This window comes from Furipterus horrens, unplaced genomic scaffold (genome assembly GCF_987537825.1).
Source record: "Furipterus horrens unplaced genomic scaffold, mFurHor1.1.pri manual_scaffold_17, whole genome shotgun sequence".
NCBI lineage: Eukaryota > Metazoa > Chordata > Mammalia > Chiroptera > Furipteridae > Furipterus > Furipterus horrens.
In genome coordinates, this window is record NW_028327187.1 from 49849701 (window position 1) to 49875953 (window position 26253).

The 26253-nt window shown below is 39.2% G+C and overlaps 1 protein-coding gene across 11 annotated transcripts in view; it reads right to left on the reverse strand.

Moving 5' to 3' along the window:
- TMEM164 (transmembrane protein 164) overlaps nt 1-26253 on the reverse strand; it is a 272899-nt gene that overhangs the window by 105176 nt on the left and 141470 nt on the right. For all 11 annotated transcript variants that reach the window (XM_090265431.1, XM_090265430.1, XM_090265428.1 and 8 more), the window contains one exon: nt 11221-11287. In XM_090265431.1, the coding sequence (XP_090121557.1) occupies nt 11221-11287 (67 nt within the window). The remainder of the gene's footprint in view (nt 1-11220; nt 11288-26253) is intronic.

Genomic DNA, 26253 nt, shown 5'->3' on the forward strand with positions numbered 1-26253 from the left:
TAAAATGGTAGAGCCACTTTGGAAAGCAATCTGGAAGTTCCTCAAAAGGTTAAAACATGGAGTTACCATGTGACTCAGCAATTACTCTAGCCATCTACCCAAACAGACATTCAAACAGATAATTTCACACAAATGTTCATAGCAGCACTATTCACAATAGCCAAAAGGTGGAAACAACCTAAATGTTCATCAGTGAATGGATGGATGAACAAAATGTGGTATATCTGTGAAAAATGATATAAATGGAGACACTTCAAAATGGAGTTGGAGCATCAATCCCAGAGGAACTGACTTGTATATCTTACTCCTCTAATTTTTGGAATGCTAAACTGGGCAAAATAACCTTTGACTGGGCCTAAAGCAGCACTGCAGTCCAAACAACTGTTTGCATAGATAACAAGAAGCAGACATTCTAACTACTGGGCTGAAAATTAAAGACATTCAATAGAGTTAGGATCACTATGTTAGCTTATCTTCTCCTATAGAAATGCCTTTCTTCTAACTCATGCAATTGTTTGCCTTCCCCCTCTCATAAATACCCCTGGCCTTCATCTCCTAATCAGAACACTTTTTGGGTTTCTGCCTGAATCATTGCTTCCCAAATAGCTATTCTTTAGGATTTCAAATGAACACCTATTTTTCCTCACTTGGGCACTTTATTTTTAGGTTAACATTTCATACAAGGAAATACTATTTGGCTATAAAAAGGAATGAAGTACTAACACATGCAACTATATGGAGGAACTTCAAACTTTATGCTAAGTGGGAAAAGTCTGTTAGAAAAGGCCACATATTATATGATTCAGTTTACATTAAATGTCCAGAACAGACAAATACAGAGACAGAAAGCAGATTAGTGGTTGCCAGGGCCTGGAGATGGGAGAACAGAGAGACATTACTAATGTGTACAATGCTTCTTTTGGGGATGATGAAAATATTCTAAAATTAAACAGTGGTAATGGTTGCACAACCCTGAAATACTAGAAAACACGTAATCATACCCTTTAAAAGACAGTTTTGCTATATAAATTATATTTAAATTACTCCCCCAAAAACCGATTGAAAAGAGAAAGAACAAGGCAAGTATTCACGTGTATAGTGCTTTTAATTTTTTTTCAAAGCTCCTTGCTCTTACTATCTTTTATTATTTCTTATGTTTTCTTTATAAGCTATCTGTGAGGGAGGGAGAACAGATATTCCTAATGCCGGTGAACAAATAAGAAAACTAATGCTTGATGAGGTAAAGTTCATTTTTCAATGCTCCAGGCCCCAGTCAGTGGCAGGATGGGAATGGAAGAGGGTGCACAGCAGAGCTACCCTGGAATTGCCTGCAGTGCTTTCTTAAACTGGTTATGTTTTGAAATCGGCTCTGATGATTCTAGTTGCAGTTAAGAACCACTGGTCCACTGACTAGAGTGAAAAAACAAAAGCTAGATAAAGCTTTTACTGCATAAAAAAACACTGCTTGGGGTAGTAGGTCCAGGCTGCAGGAAAAGATGATTGGTTACAACTGCTAAAGGCTATTCTTTCTTATTCCATTTAAGGAAATCAAAACAAAGACAAAGAACATCAAGTTCTGGAGGCAAAAAGGTTGCTGCATGGCATTGTCACTGCCGTCATTCCCTCCATGGCTCAGGGGCTTGGGCCTCATGACAAACCCAAAGTTCTGGCCATTTTATTCAAATGTAAGAATAACTAGGAGGGCCTAACTCACCTGTCAGGAGAGAGGTGAAAGAGCTGGCCAGTTCCCTAATCAAACAGGCAGTTTGGAAACATGTAAAAAACAAAGGAGCTGTAAGTCAGTGTGGAAAAGCAAGCCTGCCAGGGAAGTTTAATCTCCCTCAGCAAGGCAATTTAGAAACAAAACCCCCTTCACGTCAGCATCACCCAATAGCTCAAGGAGCTGGGGCTAAACTTCTGAAAACTAACATCAAAACCACATGTAAATAGGAACCCCCTCAATTTCTGAAATAATATTAGGTATAGTAACAACAATGATGGCATCTTACACTCATTAGCACATACTATGTGCCAGGCATGGGCGTGGCACATTATTTCTAATCATCTGTGTACTATTTTCCAGATAAGAAAATGAGGTCACAGGAGCTGTGATTTATCCAAGGTCACAGGGCTAAAGGCAGAGGAGCCACAGACAGGCTGGCCCCAGACTGTACATTTGATCACTATAATATACTGACTCAACATCTATGCAATAACAAGAAGACTTTGAGAATACACAGCTAACAATGCTAACAGCTCTTACTGCTCAATAATTTCTGTTTTATACTGGTGTTTTTCTGTGTTTTCTTTTTCTATTATAAACATATATTACTTCTGTAAAGAAAAAATTTACATATTTGTAAAGAGGAAGGCACAAAAGCCTAGTGCTTTTTGTTGTTTCCTTTTTCATGTATTGAAAGAAAACCACCTTTGTATCGGTGACTTTTATATTTTATACTTTTCTGTACCTTACAAATTTTCAAGAGTAAATGTCTTTTATTGTAAACAGAAAAATACATTATTATTTTAAGTGCTTTATAAAACATTTTAGCCCTGGCTGATGTGCCTCAGTGGACTGAGCACTGGCCTGTGAACCAAAGGGTCGCTGGTTCCATTTCCAGTCAAGGCACATGTCTGGGTTGTGGGCCAGGTACCCAGTTGGGAGCGTGCAAGAGGCAACCACACATTGATGTTTCTCTCCCTTTCTCTCCTTCCCTTCCACTCTCCCTAAAAATTAGTTAATTAATTAATTTCAAAACTATTTTACCTAGGAAAAATATTCTCTATCCTCCCTGTATCTTCACACCCAAGATCTCAGGTATATGAAAGGGATCCTTGTAATTTCTCTGAGCATCACAGAGGTTCAGGCTGGTCGGCTAATTCACTTATTCTGTCTGTGGATACCTATCATGTGCTAGGTGTGAGGCCCTGCAGGGGAAAGGCACTGCAAAAGACACTATCCATGCCCACAGAGAATAGTTATGAAGCACTGCTGAGAACCTGGAGACAGGCTGAATATAAAGTCCAATGAAATGATGGTGTGCTAAGCAGTTATCAGAAAAGAATGAGTTATCTCCATACCTGAAAAGATTACTGATTATCTCCTATTATGTTAAAGGAAAATATACTGGAGTACTGTTTACAATAGAATGCCAAGGAAAACTAAATCCAAAAAACCAACAATCCTAGAAACATGAAACTCTTCATCTACATTTATGAGCAAAATAAAAATGGAAAGATACACAAACCTTTAACACAGCTTATCAACAAGGGGGGTACTGAAAGTTGGTGGGGTAAAATGATTAGCTTCTCTTCATACTGCTCTGATTGAGTGGTTTACCAATGAGCATACAGAGGGAGCATCAGAGAATGTCTTCTGACAATTTGTGTATAAATGACAAAGTCTATATAGACAACTGGAATCCATGATTCCCCATCCTGTTCTTCAGAATTTCAATAATGAGTTTACTGTTTTCTACTGGCCATGGCATTCCCTTCTCTTGAATTGCCTCCTTCCTCTGCCATTTACGTGCATACTCTAATTGCCTTTCAAGCTTTCCTGGTCCACTTAATGATCACTCTAGGACAGGGATCCCCAACCTCCAGGCTGGGGGAGGGCCTGTTAGGAACCAGGCTGCACATCAGGAGGTGAGCTTGAATGTAAAGCATGGGAATAATTCTGAAAACATCCCCCACAATCCCATCCAAGGAAAAATTGTCTTCCACAAAAATGGTCCCTGGTGCCAAAAAGGTTGGAGATCGCTGCTCTAGGAGATAGTGTGCTGGAGTGCAAAGTGCACAGGTTACAGGTTTAGCTTTAGCACTTATAAACCATGTAACTCTGAACAAGTTATTTAATATCTCGGAGCCTATTACCTCAATACAGTCCTTGTAGAAATGAGTTATAATATGTAAATTACCTGGCACATAATTGGTGCTCTATAAATGGTAATATTAATCTTCCCATTTCTTAGAACTCGAAACAATTACATGTTAGCCATTAAGCCTGAACTGCCTTGTGATTTTCCTTTTTCACAATTTTGGCTCTAATTTCGCCTTAACTTTGCAGGCATTTATGCCTTATATTTCTAAATGCAAGTTTCTTGGATGCCAGGATTGTACCACAACTGCCGCTGCATCCCCTGCAGCATTCAGCACAATACTTGACACAGGAAAGTACACAATAAAAATCTGTATATTGACTGATGTGGCTGGGCTTGATTTGCAGAGAATGCAAGATTCTCAAAGATGAATCTTAAAATAAAGGTAGTAACTACATGTTCTAGGGTCATCCCCATAATTTAGTTTGGACCAGGAACCCCAGAGTCTTCTCAACCTCCACATCCTCACACACCTTGCACTCATTTGATCAGAAATTCACTGACCTTTGTAGGTTGAGGTGCAATTTTGCCCAAATCAATTCTTCAGAAAGCCAAGGGCTGTTTTGAAACCAGGTTTTTTTTTATGTTTCGAGTACTCTCAGGAAAGCAGAGGGACATTGTGTTCCTAGTTCAGGTCCAAAATCTAAACTATATATATTTTTTAATTGCTCAATTTGCCAGTCACAGAAATAACTTGTGTAGGTCAATTAGCACATTTCAACGTGCCAATTAGCAAGAGTGAAGCTTTACAAGCCTATTTGCATTGGTGACAGCAAAGTTTCACCAGCAGCACACATGGGTACAAGGTATGCCAGCGGTAAGGTTGTGTCCCAAGAACAGGGAAGTGACTGTGGGTGGTGGGTAGCTGGCCCTGTAACAAAAGTCATTACTAACCTCTTCCATTCAATCTGACAGTTCAAAACATTCAAAAGAACCACCTAAGAAAAAAGCACTGGGCAAAAGGAAGGGGTGGTGGTAAAGGAGGGAAAAATAATTAACATAATAAATCAACATGGACACACAAGAATGAGCAATTTTGATAATGAGATAATAAACTCTAGGCTTTTGGCCTTTTAGAAGGAGCTTGGTGAAAGAAATAATTATCATTTTTCTCATTATTAGTCTAGTGGAAGATAGATGGCTGCAAACACAACTATATAGGCCTCACTAGAGTCTTAGGTCTGGGAAGGGGGCTGATGTAGTATCTTAAGTTTCTTTTGTGTTTCCAATATTCCTTCCTCAAAACACTGCATTTGAAAGAAACTCTTGTGGGCCTCAGAGAGCAAAAGAAACAGGGCTGGGAATGCAGCTTGGACACAGTGCCTCATTCTGAGGGCCAGGTCGCCAGTTTTGCAAGGTAAGAGCAGTAATTGAAAAGCTAATATGTAAGTAGGTTCGACAGGCACCCTACTTAGCTCCCACTTCTTGGCTTTCATTTTCCAGAAGGTGGTTTAGCCTAGAAAGGAAGATATTCTTTGCAAAGTCACAGGCACAGATAAGGAACGTGGCATCACCATCAGGCCAAAAAGCTCTTTGTCTGTAAACAAAGAGCTTACAAACTAGGCAGTACATCTACTCTCCAAACCCTGGCCTACTGACAGCTTGGGCAGGGGAATCTTAATATTAGATCCATAGATGGGCTTGTAGGGAGAAGGGCAGGAGGTGGCAGTGTGTGTGTCCCTAGCGAAACTATATGCAAATGTATTTGTGTATTTATCTAGGAAGTGTCTATGATCCTCCTCAACTGTTTAGAGGAAGGGAAGCTAAGACACATGACTAGTGTTCAAACTCACCCTGAATTTCAGTCAGACAATACAAAAAGAGCCCTGACACCTGAATCAGGAGACCTGGGTTCTGGGGGCACCCACTTTGGCTTCTTAAGCAAGTCATTTATCCTCCTGAATTCCCCCTCAAGGAGATAAGATTAGACTAGATGAGCTTTTAGCTCTCTGCTAATCTAATAATTCAGAGAAGGAAAACTCTGACTCCAAAAAACCTCTGCTGCCTTGCGGCATACCTCTTCAGGGGAAAGGCTAAGGGAGTAAACCCCGACAGAAAATCCGGAGCCGGAGTCCCTAAGGCGGTTTGACGTTGTAGTCAACACCGGCAACTCCTGCGGCGCACCTGAAGCCAAGCTGTATTGACTCTGTCTTTCCCTTGGACCCTTCAGCTGCGAAGAGAGGGGGGGTCTGCTGCATGGGCAACAGCAGACCCTCCATATCACCCTGCCCAGGCTCTGTAGCTTCAGCTTCACTGGAGAGGACACTCCAGCGTCATCGCAAGATGTCGATTCAACACGGGAGGAGACAGATACCATGTCACTCCCGAGTTGGCCTGCACAGCCATTCTCGGCAGTGCAGATAGACTCTTAAGAAGCTACACCATCGTCTCTCGAGACGGACGGCTGCCGACGAATCTAATAATCAATAGTTCCATGGTGCATTTCCCCTCCTTCCCTCTAAGAAGGAAAAGAAAAATTGCCCTTAAGATGCTTCATCTGAAGCCAGAAAGAGACCTTTTCCAGAATTCTGGCAGCAAAGAACACTTACTTGTAATACAGGCTATTGGAATACACAATCCTTCTTCTAAGGTGTCAGCTTTTAAGATGGAGAACCAGGAGGAACTGGAACCTGGGCATTCTCAAGCTGGTGCCAATGAGTCAAAGGACAGAGTGCAGTACATGGAAATTTATTGATGACCGCCAATCCTTTAGATGACTGTAGCAATTTCCTCCAACCCTCTCTGCTGTCTTTACATACGTGAATGTATGTTTGTCTCTGCTAATGGCACACAACCTAATTAGTTCATTTTATTTTCCTTGCTTTCTCATTACTGATAATGAACAAAGAAAGGAGATTAAAAATATAAAGGGACAAGAAGGAAGGGCAAAAGTCAGAGGTTGGCTTCCTTCCTAATTGGATCGAAAGGTTTAAAAAAGAGTTGCCTATCTTCCTGTCTTAGTTTAAGTCAATCTGAGCTCAACTAGGGGGTTATAAAATTAAACTCCTGAAGACCAGAAGCAGCCCAGGAGGAGTCCCAACCTTTTAAAATAACCAGACCAAAGCCAGTTATCAAGACAAATGCCCAACATCATGAACTTTTCTTAGTTTCATTTTAGAAAAGAACACCAAAATTGTTTAAGAGATGATTGACGTTACTAGTTAAGAGAAAGCTCATTAAAGAAGTTTGATGTTAAGAAACATTACTTGAACATTATTTATTTGTTTGTTGATTTCTTTTTATTTTTAGAGAGAGGGGAAAAGAGAAAGAGAGAGAGAGAAACATCACTGTGTGGTTGCCTCTCACTCGTGCCCCCAACTGGGGACCTGACATGCAACCTAGTCATGTGCCCTGACTGGGAATCGAACCAGCGACACTTGGTTCGCAGGCTGACGCTCAATCCACTGAGCCACAGCAGCCAGGGCTTGAACATTCTTGATAAGCTGGTTGGCTACAGCTTGCGATTTATTTGGAAAGTATTAGATATTACAACAAATATAATAGCAAATATGCCATGAGAGTGGGGAAGGAGGAGAAAAGGGAAAAGGGAGGGAAGGAAGGAGTAGGAAGAAAGATGGGAGGAGAGAGAAACATTGTTTTCTGTATAGAGTAGTAAAGCTATTAAGGGTTGACTTATGCCACCTATCCAATTCATATGCTGAAGCCCTAATCTCTGGTACCTCCGAATGTGACTATATTTGGAGATAGGGTGAAACCATCATGGTGGGCACTAATCCAATCTGATGGGTGTCCTTATAAGAAGAGAAAATTTGGACATAGAGAGACACCAGGGATATGTGTACACAGAGAAAAGACCATATGAAGTGGCAGTAAGAGGGCAACCCTCTGCAAGCCAAGGAGAGAGGCTTCAGAGGAAAAACCAACCCTGCTGGCACCTTGATCTTGGGGATAGTAAGAGGACTTTGCCTCCCAAGTGTATTGTGAGGATTAAATAAACAAGTCTATGGAAAGCACTTAGAACAGTACCAGGCACATAGTAAACACTCAAGAAGTATCAGCTGTTATTGTTATTGTTGTTGGTGTTGATGTTAAATTGGCAAAGGAAACACCAGAAAGCTTAGTGAAGATATATACTTTTGGTGTAACACAATATTGATTGAATGAAAACGTCATCACCAGCATTCTGACTTCAGGTATGTGGATGGGCCTTCTGGGACCTTTATTTTCAAGCCTGTACAACAGGAATCATAACATCTGCTTATGTTCAGGGGTTCTGCAGGGAGAACTTTTCATCTTTCCTTGGGGGGAAGGTCCCACTAAGAGGAGAGATGAAAGTGACCTGTTCAGAGGAACCATATCCACCTCAACTGATGGCAGGGGCTATTTGGCCAAAGTTGTGGGCTAGATGCACTCACATTCAAGAACAGTAACTCTATGGGCAATTTTCTGGTGGGCCACTCCTTCCTTGAATCTGACAGAGCTACTAAAAAATGGAAAAAGATAACAGATTTCTCTCTGCCTGACCTCTAAATCTTTCGTGAAAACAGTAACAGTGATCAGAGAGATGGAATATGACAGCATTGAATCCACTTCCCTGCCTTAGCAGGTTACTTCCACAGGTAGGGAGTAACCTGAGCTCCAGCACTGCTCCACAAACCTGAGCCAGTAAATGTATTTTCAATTTGTTCAGTTTACACCATTCTTGGGTATTATCCCCTATAGCTCTGAGACCAAGGCAGGAGTTCTGATTCCACAGTTCACTATGTGAAGTCAAGTAAGTGACACAGCATGGACAAATGCAGAGAGAGGGCACGGGTTCCTTATGGCAGCAGCCTGTGCCTGCTGATTGCAGCTAACAGGGGAACACTCAACGTAATGTGCCAGGCCTACTATGACAGAGACAAGAGAGACAATAGAGTAAGTCCTCATTTAACGTCGTTGATAGGGTCGGCAACTATAAGCGAAATGATGTATAATGAAACCAATTTTACCAGAGGCTAATTGATATAAACAGGAGTTATGGTCCTAGGACATCTCGTTATAAGGAAAATGATGTTATTTGAGGACCTGCTGTAAGGCCTGCCCTCTTTCAGCCTGGTGTTCCCGCTTCAGGAGGTTGAATGGTCAACCTATAAGGTGCTTCCTGCTCTTTGGGACAAAGGACCTAGGCCATATAAGCCACCTGGGGGCCCCATTAAAATGCATATTTTGAAGCAGTAGGTCTGAGATGGGGCCTGAAATTCTGCATTTCTAACAAGCAGCACCCACCTGATGCTAACCTTGAACCACACTTTGAATTACTTGAAATAACTTTGAATTTTGAGCTACTAAAACACTGATTTTCCAAGAGTGGTCTGAGAGCCCATGCAATCGGCATTCCCTGGTATGACCCCAGACCCTCTCAATGAGACCTTCTGGGGATGGGGTCTGGCAAGCGTCTTTTTTTAGCCATTCCCTTAGGTGACTGGTATGGGCATTAAGTTTCAGAGTCCCTGCACAAAATCAGCGGCTCTCAACTGCAGCTCCACGTTAGAAGGGACTTTTTTAAATCACTGTACCAGGCTGCATCACAAGTCAAGAACTGAAACCTGTGATCTGAGCGAGGTGGGGGTGGGGCTGGGCATCGGTGTTTATTTATTTATTTGTTTGTCAGTTTACTTGTTCGTTTCTTTCTTTACAGTACCCCTAGGTGATCCTGGAACATACTAAGTGTTCAAAATTACTGCTTTAGATGAATGATTTTTCTTTTAATTTGTATTGATGTATAATACAGTATTCCCTCACTTATCACGGGTTTTACATTCTAGATCCCCCAGCGAAGTAGGAACCTTACATTTATTCTACACTCTTAAACCTACGTAACTTTAACAACATACGTATACAGTACCGCAAAATCCCACGATATAGCGAAAAATCTGCGATAATTAAATATAATATTTTTTAAAATCCTGCAATACAGTGAGGCCGCAATAAGTAAACCATGATATAGAAAGGGACTACTGTATGCATCTAGAAAAAGTCTGGCAATCATAAGGATATACATGAGTATTTGTGGGGAGGGAGTGACTAAAGCCTCAGAGAGAGTAAGTAAAGCTGTGGTTGTAGGATCTGGAGGCTTAAGCTCCACTGTGTGTGTGTGTCTGTGTGTGTAACTCCCTGAACATCAGTTTCTTCCTCTGCGACTAAAGGCCATGAAACTTGCCCAAGCAACCTTACACAACTGTTATGTGAAAAGACCTTGTAAGTTATATGTTATCCAAAGAGGAAAAATTATCATTTTGAGATTCAGACTATGATCTTAATGCATGAAGCAAATTTAAATCATGAAAATAGAAAGTAGAAGGAAGGATTTACCAGTGATTTCTTTACCCAAGCTTTCTAACATGGCCTGCTAATCCCTTAAACTCCCACAGGAGAAATCTGAAGACAGGGTCTTGCCACCCCATCCTGTAGCTCCCACTTCTCTCTATGCTGGTTTATCACCCAGCTTCCTGCCAAAATGGGATTCTACCTGCTAGCCACAGGGTGGGGTGTGTGACCCAAACTTCCCTGTGCATTTGGACAGATGGGGAAGGAATCTAATTCTTGCCAAAAGGGGTTCCTCACAAAGAAGATGGGCTTTAAAGCTCTGCAGCAGATTATCCTGGTCCACTGTGACTGAGTCCACACTAGAGACCCTTCAAAATATCTAGAAGCCTCTGTCTAATGTGTGGGACCCCCAGCCCATATTCTCTCCTCCAAACCTCATCAGGACCTTCTATAGGCTTTTTGGTCTGTCCTGGTTCTGGCCTAAATCACAAAATACTCCTATTCCCATCATGCTCCACTGTATCCAAATACCGCTGCATCAAACCTCAAAATAAAATACAGCTGACCCTTGAACAACACAGGGGGTGTTAGGGACGTCGACCCCCCCCCACACACAATAAAAAATCCATGTGTAACTTTGGCTCTCCCAAAACTTAACTGCTAATAGCCTACTGTTGACCAGAAGCCTTTGCAATAACATAAACAGTTGAGTAACACATATTTTGCATATTTTATGGATTATATACTGTATTATAATAAATAAGCTAGAGAAAATAAAATGTTATTAACAAAATCATAAGAAAAAGAAAATACATTTACAGTACTTTATGCATTTATTTTAAAAAATCCACCTAACTGTACCTGCACAGTTCAAATCCATGTTGTTCAGGGGTGGTAGGGGTGGTGGTGGTGGTGGTGGTGGTGGTGGTGGTGTGTGTGTGTGTGTGTATATACACTTAACACTCATATACATACATGAGCTAAGGATAAGGATAAGCAATGGATAACGAAATAGTGAGAAAATGCTGTTTTGTATGTTACTGTTACATTCCTAGAAGAGGCTACTTACCAGCCGGGTATTTACCACAGGAAACAGCAAGGCCAGGAGAGCTCCATTCAACATGTGCATCTGTAGCCTGGAGAGGAAGAAAGATAAAGTCTAGGTCACACTCAACTTCTGATGGATGGGTAGACAAAAGTGTGTCAGGTTATGTCATGCCATATCAGAGAACATGTAAACAAGTGGATCTCTGCAGAACAGCTCTGGATAATAAATAAAAAGCTGTATATTTTGTATTAACTAAAATGTTCTGAAGAGCATCATCACTGCCTCAAAATCTCCCAAACACCTCTGGAACACACTTTGGTTACAACACTTCATTACATAATGAGCTCTGAGCTCTCTAAACATCTGGTCAGTCCCAGTCAATGGCTTCAACTGCTGCAGCTACACTGGCACTAAAAAAGGGGAACTGCAGTGGCCAACTGTTGTTAAAGTAGAGACCTATTTCTTATAAGAGGGCTCCTTATTTACAGGGCTACCTCTAATCCTTTTCCCCAAAAGGCAACCTGGTCATAAAAAGGCTAGTGCAACCCAGAGAGCCAACTGCAGTGTTTTGCAAATTGTTCCCGCACCTTCTTAGAAATGCCTTCAGAGTCCTGAGGGCAGAAGTGGCAACCTTCCAGGATTCCTTTGATCTATTTTATATATGGAGCTCTGTGACTTTAAAGATTTTATTGAATTCTTTTTAGAGAGAGGGGAAGGGAAAGAGAGAGGGAGAGAAACACCAATGTGTGGTTGCCTCTCATGTGCCCCCAACTGGGGACCTGGCCCGCAACCCAGTTATGTGCCATGACTGGGAATTGAACCAGTGACCCTTTGGTTTGCAGGCTGGTGCTCAATCCACTGAGCCACACCAGCCAGAGCAGGGCTCTGTTACTTTAAAGGAATGGATGGTGGGGAGAAGGTGGCGGTTCCAGCATCCTGTAGTGATACTGTTTCCCAATACCAGATGTGTTAAAACACACACTAGAAACCTCAAACCCCTTATAAGTCGAGAACAACCAAGTCAGAAACAAACTTCACCTATGAGGACTCTTAGGATGGATTTAAGCACCTTTCTTTATATATACATATATTTCAGATATTTTTTTTATTTCTTCAAATTTGTTGTTTATCAGTAGTGACTGAGATAAAAAATACATTGAGTCCCATAATCATCACGGAAGTGGCTTTAAGAGAAACCTGGTCACATGAATATTATTGCTTGCCATTTTCAACCAGTAAATAGTTGCCATTGATAGACAGCCAAGAGTTTGTCATGAATAGTCAAGATATGTTACATAATAAACAAGCCTGTACACAGGGGGCGGAGGGGAAGACTAGGAAATAACTTATGTGAACTACTTGACTTCATCAATAAGAAAAGCATGAGAGCACCATCCATGCCTCTGAGAACACTGTACCATGCATCCTTGAAAAAAGCTTTGCCTCCTTCATCACCAGCAATTTTACTCCAGCAGTCGAGCATGCCTGTGTACATATCAGTTCCTTTGCACCCTGACTGCACCACCATGTGGTCACAAATAGTATCAAAAAAATAGAAAGTCAATCCAGCCACCGCTGCAACGGACTGTGCAGTCATCCAGCTGGTGAAAATGTGAGTATCCTTGGGATCTTGATCATTCCCTTTGCAGTGCCACAGATACCAAAGTAAGCAGCTCGGTAGATGATAATACCCTGCACAGACATATTAAAGCCCCTTAATCCCATCAGATTTGTAGATCTTAACCAGGCAGTCACTGAGGCCTTTAAATTCCCTTTCAGCTCCAGCTTTGCCCACATCAGCTGCTAGACAGGTATGGGCAAAATCAAGAGAATACACAAAACTCAAAGAGGTGGCCCCAGCAGCACCACCCGATGCCAGATTTCCTGCAAAGTACCACCAAAACTGGGTTCTATTGTCCACACCACCCAGGAAGATCTGCTTGTATTTATCTTTGAAGGCAAAGTTGAAAGCCTGGGTGGGGAAGTATCTTATGACATCAGTCAGGTTACCACTCCAGAAGGCAGGACTCCCTACTCCTTGGGGATACGAACCATGCAGTCTAGGATGCCCTTGTACTGCTTATCTGCAGTGAATAGCCTGCTGGCATGCTGCACCTGCAGCAGCAGCCTTACCCGCTCGATGGGCACTACAGCTGTCTCGGAGATGGCCACAGCCACTCCACCTGCCAGGAAGTCCTTGGCAAAGGACACAGTATCATTTGTCATGTACAAAGGAAAGAAGTGCATGACTGTGGAACTGGGCTCCTAACCAGCTGGGACCCTGGGGCTCTAGTAAGCATCTTTCTTTATGAGTAAAGACAAATGGTCCCTTACTAGCAAGAGAAGCAAAGAAAGACACACTGTTCCTCCTGAAGAATAGCTGATTTGATGGGCCAGGTACAACCACTGCTGAGTCAACATGCCTCCTAGACCTCAGGAATATCCCTCACTCTAGCTCTTTCCCTCTCTTGATCTCTTACCTACACACTAACACAGCAGCCCTGAGACACTGGGATTTCTCCTATACCAGGAATAGAAAAGAAGTGCATACCTTGAAGACCCCTAGGACTTGAGCTCGTCTCTAGGAGCTCACAGGTGTGTGCCTAAGATTAAGAGAACTTACAAGGAGCCCAGGGAAATAGCACATTAGCTCCAAGGCCGCTTCTCATTCTTGCCAGTGTGTTTCTTACCAATGCTCTTGTCACCAATGCCATGAGGATGGTATATCTTAATTAACCACTTTACACAAACACTATCACTTAATTTTTTACAGCAATTCTATCAGATAGGTACCATTATTTTCCCCATTTCATTGATGAGGAAACCAGGTACAAAGAAGCAAAGTCACCTGATCAACAGCACACTTAAGAGACAGGATTCAAACCCAAGTTTATCTGACTCCAGGTCCCAAACTCTTACATCCCTCTTGTTGCCTTCTATCAGATCCTCCCTGCCTCAGTCCTTTACAAAAATGACCTCAGGCAGAGTGAGGGACACTCCTTTTTCCTTCTTTTTGGCATCAGGTGTCTCTCTATCACCTCCATCATCCACTCTCCAAGACTTTTAATATGCTTTCAGGGAATGACCAGGAGGAGAATGCTCTGAAATCATGGCAGGCCATCAAAAAAAACCCTGCTTTAACAGGACTTGGCTTGGTTCATCAGAGGGAGAAGGTACACCAATTCAGTGCCACTCTGACTTCCCCAGGCTGGCCAGGTTACCATGCTTTTACAACACTTGTGGGGATACTCCATGCTCTGAGAAACTGACTGCTGAAAACTATGGCTTAAGCCTCAGTGCCTAGAGCAGGGGTCATTAACAACAATTCCAGGATTCAGGTGAAGTAGTCTAGCCTGTCTGCCCTTCCTATGTGACAGCCACAGTATAAACCTCTTTATGATGCACTCAGCCTAAGAGACGGTGGTGCCAGTCTTTGCCATTTGCTTTAAATGCTGGCATTTACACAAAGCCAATTAGAAACCAGGGCACCAAAAGTTAACTCTTGGGGGTGTTGGAATTGATCCCAAGAGCTGTGGAAGGCGAAAGATAAAGAAGATAAACACCGAGATTCAAAATGACTTATAAATTTCTTAGATAAAAGCAGACCTCATTCTGAGTTCTCAAAATTCAGTTTCACAAGTTAGATATATGCCAAAGTGTGAATTACCCATAATATATAAAAGGTCTTGCATATCAATAATTACAAAAATATCTAATATGTGTTGAGCATTTTGATGTGCCAATCACTAGGCTAAGTATTGAAATGCATCATCTCATTTAATCCTCAAATGTTTTTTATTATAATCGTCATCTTCTTAAACTGCATAGCTGAGAAAACCAAAGCACTAAGTGATTAAGTGACTTGCCCAAGATCACATAGATAATAAGTATCAGAGGGAGAAGTCATATTCAGGTCTCCCCAAGTTTCAAGCCTATCTTTTTTGCCACTGTACCCAGCTTCAAATTTATGACATGAACATTACACAAGTTCCGAATGTATGTATGTATGTATGTGAGTGCGTGAGTGTGTCAGATTGTAGGCCAGGCAGGAAAAAATTCTGGGATGCCAGTGAGGCAGCGAGGGTCATATCTAAAGGCACTAGAACACCCTGTGTCTTTTCTGGCAAAACTGTCCCAATTACACAGTGCAACTGCCCTCTACAAACTCTGCACAGCCTAACAGGTAAGCGACTGACTACTCTATACCAACCTCCAGCCTGAAACCCAGATTTCTACTGGGTATGGGCATGGATAATGGGCCAGTAGAAGGTCCTGTGTCCTGTGAGAGTTCCCTCATCTGTATACAGTAGTCACGCTCTATATTGCGGGTCACTTATTGCAGCCTCACTGTATCACGGGATTTTTTTCAATATTATATTTAATTATTTATCGCGGATTTTTCACTATATCGTGGGATTTTGCAGTACTGTATACATATGTTGTTAAAGTTATGTAGGTTTAAGAGTGTAGAATATGCTTAAGAACATAAGTAGTGTTTATAAAAATGTGGAAAAGGTTAACAAGGGAGTGGGAAAGGTTAATAAGGGACTGGGAACGCTTTATAAGTGTATGGGAAGGGTTTATAAAGCCTTAAAATATGTATAAATACTAAAATAAATGTAAGGTTCCTACTTCGCGGATTTTTGCCTATTGCGGGGGGGGGGTCTAGAACATAATACCCACGATGAGTGAGGGAATACTGTAATGGGAACAATAACAGAACCAACTCGTAAGATTATTATAAGGAGTCAATATGTGTAAAGTGCTTAGAAAAAGTACACAGTACAGTGAAAGACACATGATACATAGTAAGACATAGTTAATTACTAGCCTAGTGACTCTGAACGTGTCACTTAAAATACGGGTGTCAGTCTCCTCAGTCTTAAAACAGGTCTAATAACAGTACCTAGCTAAAATGGTTGCTGGAGAACTTAATGAGATATGATCACATAAAGTGATCAACAATACCTAGGACATAGTAAGCACTCAATACGTGATAGTTATTATTATCCTTAATAAAGCAATGTAAGTGAATACCACATTATTATTTGTAACAGCAAGTAAAGCTATTAAAGCCTTCATGAGATTACTTATTTTTCAATTTAGCACTGATTACAACCAAGAACCAAAAGATATGAAACAGATGACAAATTCTATGAGTGGCTACAAAGGCAAATCCATAGAGAAGAATTCTTAAAGAAAACTATATAATTTTATGAACTAGACATAAATGAAAGTACAACATAACAAAAAGGGTGAGATGTTAAATTCTTATATTAAAAATAAAGAATGGTCTCAAATCAGTAATTCAAACTTCCACCTTAAGAATCCAGGAAAAAAAGAGCAAAATAAAGGCAAAGCAAGAAGAAGGAATAAGTAAAATAATAAAGAGAAGGGTATAAATCAATGAAATTAAGAACAAAAACAATAGAGAATATCAATGAAACCAAAAGCTTGTCTTTTAAAAAATCAGTACAGTTGATAAAACTCTAGGCAGAATAACAAGGATAAAAAGAGAGAAGTAAAAAATCTACCAATGTCAGGAGAGAAAGAAGGGATATCACTACAGACCCCCTGCAATTATAGGGATACTACAGGGGATACTATGAATATTTCTATGCACATAGTTTTGAGAACTTAGATGAAATAAAGAATGTCCTCTAAATCCACAAATTACCGAAACTCAAGCTAGATAAAATAACCTGATCAGTCCTATTACAGAAATTGAATTCATACTTAAAATCTTCTAAATAAGAAATCCCCAGACCTAAATGGTTTCAGTGACCGATTCTATCAAATATTTATAAAATTTTGTCCACAAAAGAGAGGGAAACATTTCTCAACTCATTTTATGAGACTATTACTACCCAGGTACCAAAACCAGGAAGAGAATGTGCCAAAAAAAGGAGGAGGAGAAAGAAAACTAAGACTAAGTTAACATCCCTCATGAATGCAGACACAAAAATCCTCCATAAAATGTTAGCAAGTCTAATGCAGCAATATAAAAATAATAAATACTCCATCACCAAGTGGGGTGTGTCATGGTAATAAAAGGTTGAGTCAATATTTGAAGTTGAATTAATAAAAACCCCCAAATTAACAGTTTAAAGAATAGAAAGTACATGATCATATTAATTGATATAGAAAGGCATTTGTCAAAATTCATTATCAACTCATGATAAAAATATCAACAAACTGGAAATAGTAGGAACTTCCTCAACTAGATAAGGGCATCTAAAAACAACTATATAGAGAAATTAGGGGAAAAGGGGACAACTGTAATTGAAAAACCAAAATAAAAAAAATAAATAAAAACAACTATATGCCCAAACATCATACTGAATGATGCAAGACTGAGTACTTCCACCACTAACATAGGAAAAACACAAGGGTGCCTGCTCTCAGAACTACAATTTAGCAAGATACTGGTAATCTTAGCCAGTGCAATAAGGCAACAAAAACAATGGAGTTTGGAAAGGAAGAAACAAAACTACTCCTATTTGCAAAGAACATTATTATATGTGTAGAAAATCCCAAGGAATCTAAAAAACAGTTCCTAGAACTAATACATGATTTTAGCAAGTTTGCAGGATTGCAAGGTCAACACACAAACATCAGTAACATTTCTACATAATAGCAGTGTAAAAATGGAAACCAAATTATAGAAAAATAATATTTACAATATAAATTTCATATTTATATATGAAAGACATATATATAAATCCAACAAAATATATACATAATCTATAAAATGAGAACTGCAAGAAGTTGATGAAGTAAATCATAGAAAACATAAATAAGTAGAAATCCATACCATGTTCAAGGATTGAAAGTTTCAACATAGGGAAATGTCAACTCTTACCAAAAATGGCCTATAGATTCAATGCAATTATGATCAAAATCCCATCAGGATATTTTGTCGATACAAGTAAACTGATTCCAAAATGTATAAGGGCAAGGAAAGTAGAATAGCTAAAATAATTTTAAAAACAGAGAAGAGAAATGAAGAAATTGCACTACTTGTTTATAAGATTTACAATATAAAGTTGCAGTGATCAAAACAATGCAATACTGGCTGAGGCAAGACAGTGATCAGTGAAACAAAATCATCCAAAAATAAAACCACACTAATATAAATCATTTGACTTTTTGCAATAGTGCAAAAGCAAGTCAGTGGAGAAGGCACAGCCTTTTCAAAGGATGGTAGTAGAGCAATTGAACATTATATATAATATAACACACTTAACCTAATGACTTACGTAAAAGCCAAGTCATAAATCTAAATAGAAAATATAAAACTTTTAGAAGAAAACATGGGAGCAAGTCTGCATAACCTTTACTTAGGCAAACAGTTCTTAAACATGACACCAAAAACATATCACATCCTCAAATAATGTTATTTCATTATAACATTGATGAGGTACCACAGAAACTTAACTCATGTTTATATCAATTAGCCTACAGTAAAATTCATTTCGTGTTACCTGAAGTCACAGAACCTACAAACGATGTTAAGTGGGGAATTACTGTACATTTTTTAAATGATAACTTGAACTTAATCAGAATTTTAAAATTTTGCTCTGTGAAGCACTCTTTGAAGAAAATGAAAAGACAAGCTATGGAATAGGAGAAAATATTTGCAAGTCACATATCTAAAAAATGACTTTATCCAGAATATATAAACTTAACACTCAACAATAAGAAAATAAACAACCCAATTTAAAAATGGGCTAGAAAACATAATCAGACCCCTGACAAAAAAATGATGTAAAATGGCAAATAAGCACATGAAAAAATATTTCATACCATTAAGATAATGCAAACTAAAACCACAATAAAATGTAACTCCTCACCAATTAGAATTAATAAAATAAAAATACTAGCAAAAGCAAATGTTGGAAAGACTGGAGAAACTGGAACTCACATATCACATTGTTGGAAATGTGAAAACAATTAGGCAGTTTCTTCTAAAACTTATTAAAATTTTAAACGTAAAAATTACTCTTATCATCATGGTTGGTGTGGCTCAAGGGATTGAGCACTGGCCTGTAAACCAAAAGGTGGCCAGTTTGATTCCCAGTTGGGGCACATGCCTGGGTTGTGGGACAGGTCCCCAGTTGAGGGCATGTGAGGGCAACTGATGGATGTTTCTCTCACTCATCAATACTTCTCTCCCTCTCTTTATCCCTCCCTTCCCCTCTCTCTCTGAAAACAAATAAGTAATATCTTTAAAAAGTGCTCTTAACATGTGATCCAAAAATCCTGTTTCTGGATATTTACCCTACTGAGATGAACACTAAAGTTTATACAAAAACCTTTACACAGATGTTCAAGCAACCCTATCTATTCATAATAGCCAAATCTGGAATCAGCCCAGATGCCCTCCAAAAGGTAAATGAATAAACAAACTGTTGTAGCTATACATCATGGAAAGCCACTTGGCAATAAAAATGAATCAGTAATTGATACATGTAACAACTTGAAAACTTGAATAAATCTCAAAGGCATTATGCCCAGTTAATAAAGCCAGATTCAACAGGTTACATACTGCAGGGTTCCATTTAGATGGTATTATCTAAACAACAAAACTATAGTAATGGATGACTAAATAGTGGTTGCCAGCGTTTAGAGATGTGGGAGAGTGTCACTCTGAAGTGACAACAAGAAGAGTTTTTACAAGTGATAGAACTATTCTATATCCTGATTTTGATGGTATTTCCACTAAACTTCTCTGGGATCATGTTCACAGCTGCCTGCCACTCTGGAGCAATTTATATGCAGCTTGTGGAGGCCAGAGTGGACAATAAAACCCTGTCCTCCAAAAATCAGGGATCTGTGCTCTGATTGCTACTTCTGATCATAAAAGTTACTGGTACAGAAGCAGGTAGCCATTGTTGCACATACACCCATTGCTAAAAGCCCCTTCCTATCAATTTGATATGACTTCTAGGGGATGCAAAGGACCAACATCTCCCCCATTCATTGTTCTCTTTTTCTCTTTTTAGGAGCCAGAAATTGAAGGCCAGTACATTCAAAAGCATCTGTACATACCAGGGAAATAATAAAATCACTGCCCATGCTGAGGTAAAGTAAAAGGTTCAGAAAAGACCTGAGAAGACCCTAAATTTACACCTCAAACTGATCCTCAGCCTGGAGACAACCTACAACAATCAAAAACAAAACCCAGCAAATCCTGGGGAATGGGGACAATCTGACTTTAACAGTTAGCACATGATTAGATTCAAAGTTGCAGTTATCAACAACAACAACAACAAAAATCACAAGGCATACAAGAACTAGGAATGTATGTCTCATTGAAAAGGAAAAAATAAAAATAAACCAACAAAAACTGCCACAAGGAATGACCAGATGGCAGATCTACTAAATAAAGATTTTAAAAGAACTGACTGAGAAGTGCTCAAAGAACTAAAGGAAAACATGTAGAAAACCATAAAAATGATGTATGAACAAGATGGAAATGTCAGTGAAGAGACAGAAAACCTAAAAAGAAACCAAAAAGAAACTCTAGGGCTAAAAAGTATAATAACAGAAATGAAAAATTCACTACAAGAATTCAAAGGCAGCTTTGAGCAGGCAGCAGAAACAATCCATGAACTTGAAGATAGGACAATTTAAATTATCAAGTCTGAGAAATAGAAAGAAAAGAATGAAGTAAAGTGAAGAGAGCCTAAGGGATTTGTGAGATTGTCAAAACGACCCATATATGCATTGTAGAAGTCCTAGAAGAAGGAAATACAGGGAAAGGGACAAAGAGATTATTTGAAAAAATAATGACCAAGAACTTCCCAAATTTGATAAAAGACATAACTGTAAAGTCCTAGAAACTTAATGAACCAAGCATGATGAACTCAGAGATCCACACCCCAACACAATCAAATTGTCAAAGGTCAAAGAGTCATCACATATAAGGGACCTTCAATAAGATTATTAGCAGATTTCGCATCAGAAACTTTGGAGGCCAGGAGGCATAGAGCTAATATATTTGAAATGCTTAAAGAAAAAAAAAAAAAACTGTCAACCAAAAATACTATATCCAGCAAAATTAACCTTCAAATTTGAGACAGAAATTAAGAGATTTTCAGAAAAACAAAAACTAGGAAGTTTCTTAACAATTGCACTTGCTCTACAAGAAATGGTAAAGGGAGTCCTGCAGTTTGAAATAAAAGGACACTAGACAGAAATTAAAAGCCATATGAAAAAATAAAGATCTCAGTAATAATACATGGACAATTATAAAAGATAATATTACTGTAATATAGTTAGTAACTCCACTTTTTGTTTTTTACATGATTTAAGAAATTACTGCATTTTGAAAAACAGTTATTAGTCTAAAAGTCAGTAATACTGTAACTTCAGTTTGTAACTCCATGTTTTGTTTTCTACATAATTTAAGAGACTAATTCATTTTAAATGATTATTTTAAGTTTGGAGGCACATAATATATAAGATGTAATTTTGTAACTTGAATAACTAAAAAGGGTAGACATAAAACTAAATAATCAGAGTTATTGTATGTTATTGAGGGCCCTGGCTGGTTTGGCTCAGTGGATTGAGCGTCAGCCTGCGAGCTAAGTGTCGCTGGTTCGATCTTCCAGTCAGGGCCCTGGCTGGTTTGGCTCAGTGGATTGAGCGTCGGCCTGCGAGCTAAGTGTCACTGGTTCGATCTTCCAGTCAGGGCACATCAGAGAAGGAAAACTCTGACTCCAAAAAACCTCCGCTGCCTTGCGGCATACCTCTTCAGGGGAAAGGCTAAGGGAGTAAACCCCGACAGAAAATCCGGAGCCGGAGTCCCTAAGGCGGTTTGACGTTGTAGTCAACACCGGCAACTCCTGCGGCGCACCTGAAGCCAAGCTGTATTGACTCCGTCTTTCCCTTGGATCCTTCAGCTGCGAAGAGAGGGGGGGTCTGCTGCATGGGCAACAGCAGACCCTCCATATCACCCTGCCCAGGCTCTGTAGCTTCAGCTTCACTGGAGAGGACACTCCAGCGTCATCGCAAGATGTCGATTCAACACGGGAGGAGACAGATACCGTGTCACTCCCGAGTCGGACTGCACAACCATTCTCGGCGGTGCAGATAGACTCTTAAGAAGCTACATCATCATCTCTCGAGACGGACGGCTGCCGACAATGTATGTTATTGAAATTAATTTAATAAATTCAAAGTAAAACATTATAACTTTAGAATGTTAAGTGTAATCCCCATGATAACTACCAAGAAAATAATTACAGAAAATAAGTAGCAAAACAGAAGTCTTTTCTTATCAGTAATTACGTTAAATGTAAATGGATTAAACTCTCCATTTGAAAAAGATTAGCCAAATGGAATTTTTTAAAAAAGCATGATCCAAATATATGCTGTCTACAAGAGGCTCACATTAGATTCAAAGAGACAAACAGGTTGAAAGTGAAAGAATAGAAAAGATATTCTAGGCAAATGATAACCAAAAGGGAACAAGAGTAACTATATCAACATCAGGAAAAATAAGACTATACAGGCATTCCTCAGAGATATTGCAGGTTCAGTTCCAGACCACTCCAAAAAGTACATATTACAATAAAGTGAGCTGCATGATTCTTTTGGTTTCCCAGTATATATAAAATTATGTTTCACTCTACTGTAGTCTGTTAGTTGTGCCATAGCATTATGTCTAAAGAATGTATATACTCTAATTTAAAATACTTTATTGCTAACAAAAGCTAAGCATTATCTGATGCTTCAATGAGTCAAGATCTTTTTGCTGGTGGAGGGTCTGCATTTATGTTCCCTGCTGCTGACTGATGTGGGTGGCAGTTGCTGAGGTAATTTCTTAAAAGAACACAGAGATCAATTTTACCACATCGATTGACACTTCCTTTCACAAAAGATTTCTCTGAAGCATGAGATGCTGTTTGATAGTGTTTTATCCCAAGTAGAACTTCCTTCAAAAATTGAAGTCAATCTTCCCTGGCCAGTGTGGCTCAGTTGGCTGGAGCATCATCCCATACACCAAAAGGTTGGGAGTTCATGTGCCAGTCAGGGCACATACGTAGGTTGCAGGTTTGATCTCTGATCAGGACAAATATGGGAGGCAACCAATCAATGTTTTTCTCTCACATCAATGTTTCACCCTCTCTCCCTGTCCCTCTCCCCCCCAACTCAAGTCAATAAATATATTTTAAAAATTAAAGTCAATCCTCTTAAACCCCGCTGCTGCTTTATCAACTAAGTTTAAATAATATTCTAGATCCTTTGTTGTCATTTCAACAGTTTTCCCAGGACATTCACCACGAGTAGATTCCATTTCAAGAAACTATTTTCTTTGCTCATCCTTAAGAAGCAATTCCTCATCTGTTAAAGTTCTACCATGAGATTAAAGCAACTCAGTCAGATCTTCAGGCTACACTTCTGATTCTAGTTCTTCTATTATGTCTACCACATCTGCAGTTACTTTCTCCACTGAAGTCTTGAACCCCTCCAAGTCATCCATGAAAGCTGTAGTCAACTTCTTCCTAACCCTTGTTAATATTGTTATTTTGACCTCTTCCCATGAATCATGAATGTTTTTAATGGCATCTAGAATGATGAATTCTTTCAGAAGGTTTTCAATTAACTTTGCCCAGATCCATCAGAGGAATCACTATCTATGGTAACTATAGTCTTAAAATGTATTTCTTAAAAAATAAGACTTGAAAATTATTCCTTGATCCATGGACTGTATAATGGATATTTTCTGACCAGGCATAAAAACAGCATAAATTTCATTGTTTATCTCCATCAGAGTTCTTCAGTGCCCAGGTACATTGTTAATGAGCAGTAATATTTTGAAAGGAGTCTTTTTTTCTGAGTATCAGATCATAACAGTAGGTTTAATATATTCAACAATCCATGTTGTAAACAGATGTGCTGTCATCCAGGATGCATTACATTTGTAAAGCACAGGCAGAGTAGAGTTAGCATTATCATTAAGGGCCACAGGATTCTGGGGATGGTAAATGAGCCCTTCCTTCAACTGAAAGTCACCAGCTGCATTAGCCCCTAACAAGAGAGTCATCCTGTCCTTTGAAACTTTGAAGCCAGGCGCTAACTTCTCCTCTCTAGCTATGGAAGTCCTAGATGGCATCTTTTTCCAATCTGAGATTGTTTTGTCTACGATGAAAATCTGTTGTTTAGTGTAGCCACATTCATTAATTACCTTAGCTAGATCTGGATAATTTCCTACAGCTTCTACATTAGCACTTACTGCTTCGCCTTGCATTTTATGCTATAGAAACAGCTTCTTTCCTTAAACCTAATGAACCAACCTCTGCTAGCTTCCAACTTTTCTTCTTCAACTTCCTCACCTCTCTCAGCCTTCATAGAATTGAAGAGAGTTAGGGCCCTGCTCTAGATCAGTGGTTCTCAACCTTCCTAATGCCGTGACCCTTTAATACAGTTCCTCATGTTGTGGTGACCCTCAACCACAACTAAAGCATCGTGATTAATCACAAAAACAATATGTAATTATATATGTGTTTCCCGATGGTCTTAGGCGATCCCTGGGAAAGGGTCATTTGACTCCCAAAGGGGTTGCGACTCACAGGTTGAGAACCGCTGCTCTAGATAAAGCTTTGGCTTAAAGGAATACTGTGGGTGGTTTGATCTATCCAAACCACTAAAACTTTCTCCACATCAGCAATAAGGCTGTTTCACCTTCTTATCATTTGTATGTTCACTGTAGTAGCACTGTTCATTTCCTTCAAGAACTTTTCCTTTGCATTCACAACTTGACTAAACATTTGGTGCAAAAGGCCTAGCTTTTGGCCTGTCTTGACTTTCAACATGCCTTTGTCACTCAGCTTAATCATTTCTAGCTTCTGATTTAAAGTGAGAAATGTGCAACTCCTCCTTTCACTTGAACACTTTTGAGTCTGTTTTAGGGTTATTAATTTGCTTAATTTCAAAACTGTTGAGTCATCAGAAATAGGGAGGCCTGAAGAGAGGGAGAGAGATGGGGGAATGACCAGTCCATGGAGCAGTCAGAATACCCACAACATTTTTCCATTAAGTTATTTGTTTTATATGAGTGCAGTTTACGGAGCTCAATCATTACATCAAAAATCACTGATCACAGACCACCATAACAAACATAATAATAATATTTAATGTTACTACGTTGATATTACTACAATAATAATAATAGTAATATCAAAATCACTGACCACAGATCACCATACAAATATAATAGTTAAATACTGCCAGAATTACCAAAATGTGACACAGAGATATGAAGTGAGCAAATGCTGTTAGTAAATGGCACCAACAGATTTGCTTGAGGCAGGGCTGCTGCAAACCTTCAATTCATAAAATTGTAATATCTGTGAAGCACAATAAAATGGGGTATGTCTCTAAGTCCAAAAAGTTTACAAGGACAAAATACATACACTAATGAAAGGTTTAATACAACAAGAAAATATAACAATTATAAACATTTACATATCTAATAACTGACCCTCAAAAGATATAAAGTAAAAATTGACAGAATTGAAGGGAGAAATAGATAATTCTACAATAACAGATGGAGACTCCAATACTCCATTCCCAATAATAGAACAGCCATACAGAAGAGAAGGAAGTAGAAGACTTAACCAACAAAATAAAATGCCTAGATCTAACAAATATAAATAGAAAACTCTACCCGACAACAATAAAATTCACATTATTCTCAAAAGCACATGGGGCATTTTCCAAGATAGACCCTAAGTTAGGCCACAAATTAAGGCTCAATGAATTTAAAAAGCTAGATACCATAAAAAGTAGCTTCTCTAACCACAACAGGATGAAGTTAGATTCAGTAACAGAAGTAAAATAGAAAAACTCACAAGTTGATGAAAATTAAATAACACTCAAACAACTAATGGATCAAAAAAGAAATCACAAGGGAAATTAGAAAATGAAATGCAAATAAAAATCACAGGATACTACCTCACACCATTAAAATGGCTACTGTCAAAAAAACAAAGTAACAAATGGTGGCAAACATATAAAGACATTGGAATGCTTGTATACTATTGG